General features: G+C 54.9%; 2 protein-coding genes across 2 annotated transcripts; one reads left to right on the top strand and one right to left on the bottom strand.

Annotated features, from left to right (window-relative positions):
• Positions 1-121: 121 nt before the first annotated feature.
• On the bottom strand, positions 122-3,095 carry VDBG_04591 (sodium/calcium exchanger protein; the record flags this gene model as incomplete). The annotated part of the gene is made up of 1 exon (XM_003004939.1): positions 122-3,095. One exon carries the CDS (start codon positions 2,858-2,860, stop codon positions 122-124), a length of 2,739 nt encoding a protein of 912 aa, XP_003004985.1.
• A 695-nt stretch (positions 3,096-3,790) lies between these two features.
• Positions 3,791-6,468, top strand: VDBG_04590 (condensin complex component cnd2; the record flags this gene model as incomplete). The annotated part of the gene is made up of 3 exons (XM_003004938.1): positions 3,791-3,876; positions 3,936-6,129; positions 6,190-6,468. 3 exons carry the CDS (start codon positions 3,791-3,793, stop codon positions 6,466-6,468), a joined length of 2,559 nt encoding a protein of 852 aa, XP_003004984.1.
• Between the last annotated feature and the right edge of the window lie 3,257 nt (positions 6,469-9,725).

The following is a 9,725-nucleotide window of genomic DNA, read 5'->3' as shown; positions in this document are numbered from 1 at the left end:
TGTCATCATCCAGGCACCGCCGCAGCCAATTCCCAGGAGAATGTTGAGCATAGGACCCCCAAAACAAGCGGACCTAAATGCAATTGTCAGTGATGAAAAACAGGATTTAGGGTTGCTTCACTTACAGTGCCATGACCGGGTACCCGAGACGGGCGACGGTGATGTCCGCGATAAGGTCGCCGACGCTGTTACCAGCCGCAAAGACGGTGAGGCCGAGAAGTGCCTCGGAGATGCCCAGAATAACACCAACCGCCTTGAGTACGCCGACGACTTCTCCAGCAATTGTGGATATCCACGCAATACTGATGATGAAACCAAGGAAGCAAAGCAGGAAGTGGTATTTCGGCTTCCGGTCAGGACTCGTTGTGAGGAGCAAGATGCCGAGCAAGATCGTCGACCCAAGCAATGAGATAAGGGACATCCTGACAAGAACCTTGCCAGGCTGCTCTAGGTCCTCATACATGTTTGCCCACAGGATCGCAACAGAGAATAGAGGCCCGGTGAACAGCTGAAGAGCAACGAGCCATCGATTCCAACCGCCGTTGAGCTCTTCGTCCACGGTGGTGCCCAGGTCGCTTTCTGGTGACGGATCGGCCGGGGCGTGCTTGACAACCGGCGGAAACGAGAGCCCTTCGCTAGGGCGATGTCCATCCACCATAGACCGCGTAGCCCCAGGTGAGTGAACGGCGATGAGTGCCGGCGACATCATCGGAGAGGACCTTGCAGTATTAGATCGAGACCTGGACCGCGAATTCCTCCGGTAACGTTGCCACTCAGTCTCCTGCTCGATCGGAATGCTATTTTCGGCAATTATGGGCGGTGTTTGGTGTCCCGAAGCGCCTCGGGACGGGCCACCAATCGGCTCATCGTCCAGATCAACTGGTCCATCTGTTTCCGAGACTGGTAGGGTAATGACTAAGAGTAGGATACTGGGCACAGATATCATGCTGACCAGTTTGTCCCAATGCGACTTCTCGCTCCATCCCTGGAGCGTGGGGAAGAGAGTTGCATGCACCACTTCGGGCGGCGGCAGAACTGCATAAGGCCACCATTTCACCGGCCTCGTATTAGGGATCACAGGCAACGGTGGAATTGGTGCTTCCAAGCGGGCGATGCCGGGCGGCGGGAGAAAAAATTCTGACCTGTCGTTCTGTGGGTTGGGTGTTAAAACCATGGGAGAATCCGTGAAGAAGGCAGGGAAGGGCGAAGTCGGAGAAGATCGCTCGCTGAGACTAGGACCAGGGCTAGGAATGACCAGCTGGGGCAATCGCGGCGTGAGACTGGAGCCGCTTGGTTCGCCAGTGACATCAGTTCGTGGGGCGCCGGGATCGATAGGAGGTGGTGCGAGATTGCCCCCGATCTGGTAAGCCGGCGAAGGGCTTCTATTCCTTCCCTGCCCAGCGGGCGTGGATGCGCCGCTGGTACTTTGCGGTAACTCCTGTAAAGGTGGTGGAAGGTTGAATGAAGGTGGCACAGCGCCAGTCGACAAGGCACGATTCCTGTTGACGGCTTCACCTTGGCCAAGCGCAACGGTATGTCGTGAAGAATCCAGTTGCAAGCCGGCAGCAGATACGTTGTCACTCTGAACTCCATCAATGCGGTGCTCGGAGTCTGAGTACGCTCGCGTGTGGCCGTGGCCGCGGATGGGTCCCATTCTAAGATTGCTCTCCTTTTGCAATTGAGCGAGAGCCGACCTGAACTCTAGGGCGCCGACCAGACTGGGTCGAATGGGTGTAATGGTCGTGCTCCGTCTGCCTCGCGGTCGAAGGACCCGCATACTGCTCGCCATTTCAGCAGCAACCTGCCGGCCTCTAGCACCATCGTCATCCTCTTCATTGGATACTTGATCCACGTCGGCCTCCTCGCCCTCGACTTGAATGCGCGGGCCGGCTTCGAGAGCACTGATATCGGCATGACTGGCCCTGCCAGGTCCGCCGCCGCCGGCATCATGATCATCCGGGTCGTCGCGGTAAGGTTCATCGGCCAGCTCATCGTTGGCGTGACCGACGCTGCCATAGACATGGGTCCGTGCTGCATAATCCCTTGCTAGTCTCCGCTTGCGCCTGTTGGAGTACCAATGCCAGGTGACCACGGTGAAGACATAGAAGATGTAGTAGACAATCATGACGATGCACTCCCAAAGGTGCAAATGGCCGTCAGCAAGAAAGCACATGGTGAAGATGACGGCCACGATGAAGAAACAAATGTCTCGAACGTAGGTCCTCCTACCAACCTTGAACTCTCTGACAAGTGCCATGGAGCCCGCGACGACCGCCGTGATGAAGCTGGCGGCGCCAATGAGCTCTCCGACGGCCATGCTAGCACTGTTAGAGCCCATGGCAGCAAAGGTGCTAAAGACATCGGGGGAGCCATTGCCAAGCGCGAGAAAGGTCACGCCAGCCAAGCTCTGGCTCAGGCCAAGGATGTTTGAAATGGTGCTGAGGTTGACACTGAAGAAGTCGCTGGCGGCAATGCCAATGGTGGTGAAGAGCATGCCGAGCCAGGCCACAAGTATCATGAATGCAATGCCGTGATTGTGGTGAAGGTCGCAATAGTACAGCGTCAGGTAGGAAAGGAGACCAGCCTCGTCATCTTGGCAATTGGCCTTGACGAAGGCGCATTGATTGACGGCATTGCGAACCTCTCGGCATTCTGGAGTGGCGCTGGAGCTCCTGGCGAACAGTAGCGAGGGGTCTTGGTCTTCGGTGAGCGAGTCGCGCAGGCCAATGCGCCGATTGTACCGAGTCGCGACAAGTGAGTAGGCCGCGAAGCAGCTGAGGAAGAGAACGGTGGTGTAGAAGGGCCGCAAGCTGATGTTGCTCCCTCGCGGGAGCCTGATCTTGGGTTTGGGGGCACCCATAGTCTGACGTTGTCGTCGGGGTTAAGAAGGAGGTGTGGCGGCTGTGTCCTGCATCGTGTGGAAAGGTACGGCTTGTGGAAAGCTTACCGGCGGGTCGGCAGGTGCTGAATACGGTAAGTGATAAGTAATGGCGGAGTCGCCAGTAAGGGAATTGAAGACAGGTCTGGGCACCCGAGAAAAAGGGCAAATGTTGTGGCACCTCACGCTGAAGATTTGCTGCAGCGAACGATGAGAACGGATAGAATGGTAGTTGTAGCCACCAACTTGGAAATGAGACTCATGGCGTCTGGGGGTCCCTCCCTTAACTCGGTGCCTGGGTCTGATTTGGTTTGGCTTGTGTGGTGGCGGTCGGTGGTTCAGTCGTGGTCTGTCCGCAGCAGATCGATCGTCTGTGACCAGACATGACATGACATGTTTGGAGGCAGCCGGGACTCGATGCGGTGCCACTTCCAGAAAGAACGACCCGCGCGCGGTCGCGCGCGCACTTACCACACGTTGCGCCTTCTCTTCCAGTTACACCTTCTACGTCCATCACAGACAGAGTTTCTTGCCCGGATATCTGCCAGAATCCGCAGTGTGAGCATGCGGGGCGTCAGCTGTGGCTTTACCTTCCTTGCCTTGGCACAGCTTTCTTTCCCTCTGAGACGCGTGTGACGGGTGATGACGGACGTGGCAGTGCTTATCAAGCCTCAAGCCTCGGAAGGTGCGATAAGCGCGATTGCCCCGCGACAGAGACACGTGCAGAGAGTGTATTGACGCCTTGTATATCAGGCTTCAAGACATTGTTTACTTTCTCCACAGTAGAGCACCGCTCCAAACACGACCCTGGCGACGTGGATGCGACTGCACAAACAACCCGATGAGGCTTTGTAATTGCGGTCAACCACGATACCGACAATACTGACCGACAGCATCGAAACGCAGCCCAGCATGCCGCGCGTCGCACAAGTACCGCGACCAGGGAACTCGAGGGCTGCTTCGAGCACCGCCTCACCCTACAAGAATTCGCCCATCAAGTGCGTTGTTGTGGAGCCATGTTTACTTGGGCCACCGTAACTGACCGATCACCGCCCAGGATCCCGCTGAACGACGATGCTTCGGAGAAGGCCCAGCGCTTGCACTCGAGGCAGGCACTGCATGAGAGACAGATCAATCAGCTCAAGGCCGCTGCTGCCGGTACGCCTGGGCGCAAAGGCAGCGTCAGCCTCGACAACATTGAGAATGCGTCCCCAGGCTCGGATCCACGAACGCCCCGCGGTCGCGCCAGCCGCGGGCGTGTCCCCGACGACGACGAAGATGAGGGCTTCGTGGTGGGCGGGAGTGCGGTGACGCCTATGAAGCGAGTGCCCATCCTAGCCAACTTTGAGGAATGGATGAAGATGGCTACCGACAACAAGATCAATGCCGCCAACTCGTGGAATTTTGCCCTGATCGACTATTTTCACGACATGTCGCTGTTGAAAGAAGGCGACGGCGTCAACTTTCAAAAAGCCAGCTGCACCCTCGACGGCTGCGTCAAGATCTACACCAGCCGAGTTGACAGTGTTGCGACTGAGACCGGCAAGCTGCTCAGCGGCCTCGCCGACAGCAATAACAAGAAGAAGGACAGGGAAGGCGAAGATGGCGAGGGCGATGAGAGCGAGGAGGAGCTTGACGAAGACGGCAATGTCAAGAAGAAGGCCAAGAGGAAAACACAACGGTCCTCTGAGGCTACATTGGCCCCATCCTTCGCCTCTTTGCAACTGAAGAAGTTTGAGCTTGAGTTCGCCGTCGACCCCTTGTTCAAGAAGGCGTCTGCCGATTTCGACGAAGGTGGCGCCAAGGGTCTACTTCTCAACCACCTCATGATTGATTCGCAAGGTCGCATTGTGTTCGACAGCAGCGACGATGTTGGTGACGCACAGACATCCAAGAGTCGCAAGCAGGATGAAGAGGCAGAGGACGACGATGCGGATGACACGCATCAGGCTTCCTTGGTAGATGGCACGGACGACGTGGAGCCTGAGGAGGACAATACGGATGTTCAGATCGATCTCGGTGCACTTGGTGCCAGATTTTTCCCTGACCTTGGTCGCCTTGACGAACTCGATGTCTGCCCGTCACTCAAATCCTTCGATCTTGGCAATCCATCAGGCTCGCTTGACATTCCATTCTTGAAGGCTCCTGAGGACTGGCGGGATCAGAATAAGGAAGAAACCCCAGGCCTGGATCTCGGAGACACTTCCGGCATGTTCATTGATGGGGACAATGCAGCCGGGTTCGACGATGACGATCTTGGTCTAGGTGCCTTCGATATGGGCGCGGATGTCGCATTCGGCGAGGGTGGTGAGGCATGGGCCAGGGAGGCCGCACTCGAGCCTCAAATGCGAGTTTTCAATGCTGGTGAGGGTGATGAAGAGGGTGGCATGATCGACCAGGCGGGAGGCGACTATGTTGTCTCGATGAATCACGCACAGAAGGCGGACAAGATGCACGAGGACATTCTCGGGTATTTCGACCAGGCATTACAGAAGAATTGGTCGAGTGCTGAGCACTGGAGGATACGAAAGATCAAAGACGCCGACAAGCCTATCGGGCCCGCCAGGACGCGCAAAGAGAAAGCGCCGTTCGAGGTCGACTTCTCGGCGCCCCTGGACCAGAGCATCGCTGATGCCCTCTACACACAAGCGGCCAGCAACTCCGTTATTTCCATGCCCAAAAAGGATTGGAAGACCAAGTCTCGCAACCTGCTTCCAGATGACAAGCACTTCAACTCCAAGTCCTTGCTAAACCTATTCCTTAAGCCGAAAGCCCGACTCAGCAATCGCCGCATCGGCGGCGGTTTCGCCAACTCTTATCAGGACCGGGACGTTCCGGCCGGGGAGATGGACGAAGCATTCTGGGCACAACAGAAAGAGCCTCTGAACGCGCTGGGGGGTGAGACGGAGCTACCCCAGGGAGATTACGACGCGAATTTCTTCCAGGACGACGCTCTTCCCTTCGCCGGCGGTATGGACGATGACGATGACATGGAATTCGCGGACGCCCGCGAACACTTCTCGCCCGGAGCCGAAGGCGACGCTGGCATGACGGAGGGTGTCGGTCTGACAGCGATCCTCAATGGCGAGACGATGGCGAACACGCTGGGAGCGTTTGGCACGACGCTCGTAACGTCCACACGGCGCATTCGACCAGACTACGTTCAGTATGCCCGTACGGCGAAGAAGGTTGATGTGAGGCGGTTGAAGGAGGAGATTTGGAAGGGCATGCGCCTGGACAAGTTGGAGGCGGTAAGTTACCAACAGCTATGTCCGTTCGAGGATTCCACTGATACTGATTTGTTCGAGCAGGACGTCGATTCATCCCAGTTGATGACGCCGCCACCCTCCTCTGAGGCGCCCAGTGATGAGCAAGGAAAAGACAAGATGCTCAAGTTCACCGAGGTCATGAATGACCTGCAGACGGTGTATCCCAAGCCGATGATGGAGGACATTTCTACAAGCTATTGCTTCATTTGTCTTCTCCATCTCGCTAACGAAAAGGGACTCGTCATCGAGAAAACGGCACAGCTGAACGAGTTGGAAATCCGGAAGGACTGGACAGCAGAAATTGCGGCGGGCGGCGAGTAACTACGTTGAATGCGCAGAAATGTTTTTATCAGGCAAGGGCGTGTAGAGCATCGAATCACGGAAATTGGGTTTGGGCGGGTTTGTCGGTCCCGAAATGACTTCATCGTATGTATACTGGGTGGCACACGGGATCGGGGCATCTCGTATGATGAGAATGGGCGACGGTAATGAATATGCGTCCACACGTGTCGCGTTTCGCGAGTCAAGGCAGAAGTCATGAGTGGTCGTTCAGTTCTGGCAAACGTGTGGGATTCTCATGGCCAGCAGTGCAGCAAGAATGATCTGTAACCAAGAAGTCTGGTTCAGAGTCTCACTCCGAGCAGGGCTGGCTTCGATCTTCAGCAATCAGCGTATGCCCAGAATTAGGAGTAAGCACAGCCGATTCAGCCTTTGAAATTTGGATATTGATTAAACCTGTTTAGCATGGGAGTATACAGTACACTGCCAAGCCCATTCGTCCATATCATCTGTCGGCATGTCGTGTGATGAGGCCAGGAGCAGCCTTCGCAACCAGTTAAAGGGTACATGACGGCCATACAGGCTCATGCAGATATCCTATGTCCTTCCTTGACTTGCGCACCTATCGAGCGTGGACTAGCCGCCTCAATCTAGGCATCTGAAGTCAGACATGGACGCTCCTTGGATTCAGAAACGTGTTATTTGCCTGCTGCTAAAGCATCCTTGAAACACTGCAAATGTGTGAAGGAAGTGAAGAGGCGAACGTGGTGTTTATGCACAAAGGTTGAATCGTCAGATGCCCGACGTCACAGCCTCCGCCATTTGATCCAAGACTTAGTGATTGTCGCAGCCCACGAAGTACCAGTTTAGGGGTACCTGGAGACGGTGAGTATCCACAAGAGCTCAAGTATTTTGCACAAGGTACAAATATGTTACCTTGGGGGATTGATGTATTTTCTTGGTTACTTCTTCTCTAGTATGGAGGAAGTCTGGCTCTTTTGTGCTAGGCAGATGTGACCTGAGAGCCTTAAGTTGTGAACCTCCTGAGGTCACTGGCTATTGAGCCAACTCCACACGCTTGATTTGAGTTGTGGATTGAGCCACATGTGACACAGTCATCCAGATGTACTTGAACAGACGTACCGCCTCCAGTTGGTTAATGGCAGCCAACTACCATATCAGCTTGGAAAGAACACTCACCATGTGCAAGCAAGTCTTTACTTGTCTTTGAATCCCCTCACGCATGCTTCATGGAGTCATAGCAAATCGGATGCCGCGCTGGAACCGACAGTGGTATGGTCAGGGCGTCAGATTTCTCTCAAATAACCAGGTCTCGTGTTGGTACCTAGGGTCCACTGATTAAGATGATAAATAGCGCGACATTCCCTGTTGCACAGGCCTATGTATTTTTACCTATTTTGCTAGAACGTGCCATTAGGAAGAAGTCCTGGTCATGATGATTCTCTCAACCAAGCCCTCGAAGCTTGTGGAGTATTGCTAGTTAGTATGCTGGCGTCTGAAAGGATTCTAGCAAGGCTCTTTCACAGATGATGATCAAGTCAGCTGTTCAGCACCAAACGCTGTCTGTGTAGCAGAAGGGTCAAGACGTGTGCTGGTGGTAAAAGCTGTAGCCAGAACAAGCAATACAACATCATAAAATCATCAACAGAAAGCATTCCTAGGAGACTTCAACACTTCATATCCGACTTAGACGAGCGTTTCCCGGCCTGCTGGCTTGGTCTGATGGACACTGATCAGTGCTCCCTTTCTACTCTCTGTTTCACAGACGAGCAGAGTGACATGCACCAGGAGCGACCAACGTGGAGTCTTGAGGCTGGCTCAAGTAGGCTAGTCCGGCCCGAGATGCTGAGGTTGTCGTGCCGCCTGGCCAGACCAGGCCTTGTGACCAGGATCAGCAAGCAGCCTTTGTGATAGGCTGAAGGAGGATTTGCTCCGGCCGACCGCCACACCGTTCAGGCTTACGCACGATATCAGTTGCGATTCGTACCAATAGTTACCTCCCCAGCTCAAATTGGACGGGAGGGTAAATAGGCGAGGCAAGGGAGAGCAGGGTGGGAGGTGGCTCACGCGAACCGGTTTATGGCAGACGCCAAGAAGGGTCTTTCCGCCATGGACCCTGAATGCCTCCTCTGTGACGTAGTGGATGTCGCATACCGGGTCACGCTCGCCTTGGGTTGGCTGGGGAAGAATCGATCTTGAGGGGCGAAATGCAACTGTAGAGCAGGCACGAATGGCTGCCGCGAGGCGTGCGTGGGCTCAGGGGGCCTCGTCTTGCCAAACCTGCCTCTTGCTTGCCCTGGACCCCGTGCGTGGCTCCTGCTCCTCAGATCTATCGCTGTGAGGAGTCTTCAGGGTCCATCTCGCAGGGCCCTTGCTTCACGGCTTGAAGGGACCAGCGTTAGTATCCGAGCCATGATGGCGACTCCGCAGGTTTGTGTCCGTTCACTTCCCTCCATCACCATCAACCTGATCAAACATCTCACCCCGACACTTGTGGCTCTAGAGGCTATCATTATGATAATTCTGCACATCGGCAGTCCTTTTTTTTTCCAACACGTTCATGATGGAGCACGTCCCCGTGTTCGTGCATTTTTATTCCCCTGTCCATCAACCCTAGACCTGTATTCCCTTCCCTGCCTCGAACCAGAAGTTCTCCCATGAAAAATAATCATAACATCAACGCCCGACGAAAATTCCTCCGCGCGCGCCAACCTGACGAACCTTTCCGGTAGCACGAAAGAAGCCCAACGCATATGCCAAATCATGAGGGTATTCAAGTACACGCCAAGTCAGTCCGTCGAGTCGAGTCGAGTCAAACCATTCGTCCCACCCAAGCAAACCGCAAGACAAATTCATCGGCCACGTACGTGGCAGCATCGTCGTGGTGCCGCACCACAGAAAAAAAAAACAATCCCCAACCAAGGACGCAAGACTTTACACAGTCCGTCCGTCATTCTAGGACAAACAGTATCGTGTTCAACTCTCACGACGGCCAACGATCTCCCCTGCCCTGAGCAACGCACTCATACCGTCTAGGTTTGGATCCGCCTTCGCTGGACCGATAACGCCTTCATGGACGCTGATGGATGTGCGTGACGATGTTGTTGATGCATCTGTGGCTCCCGATGAGCCGGATGATGAGTATTTGACAAAGGAGGTGGACCTCGTTGGTCTGACCAGTATTAGCCTACGACTCAGACAACTTCAGACAACAGACATACCAATTGTAACGCCCATGCACCGGGTCCTGGGGCATGTGTCGCAGAGAAGACATCATG

This window comes from Verticillium alfalfae, genomic scaffold (assembly GCF_000150825.1).
Source record: "Verticillium alfalfae VaMs.102 supercont1.5 genomic scaffold, whole genome shotgun sequence".
Lineage (NCBI taxonomy): Eukaryota > Fungi > Ascomycota > Sordariomycetes > Glomerellales > Plectosphaerellaceae > Verticillium > Verticillium alfalfae.
Note: the sequence above shows the minus strand (reverse complement) of the source record. Positions and strands in the feature narration are given on the sequence as shown.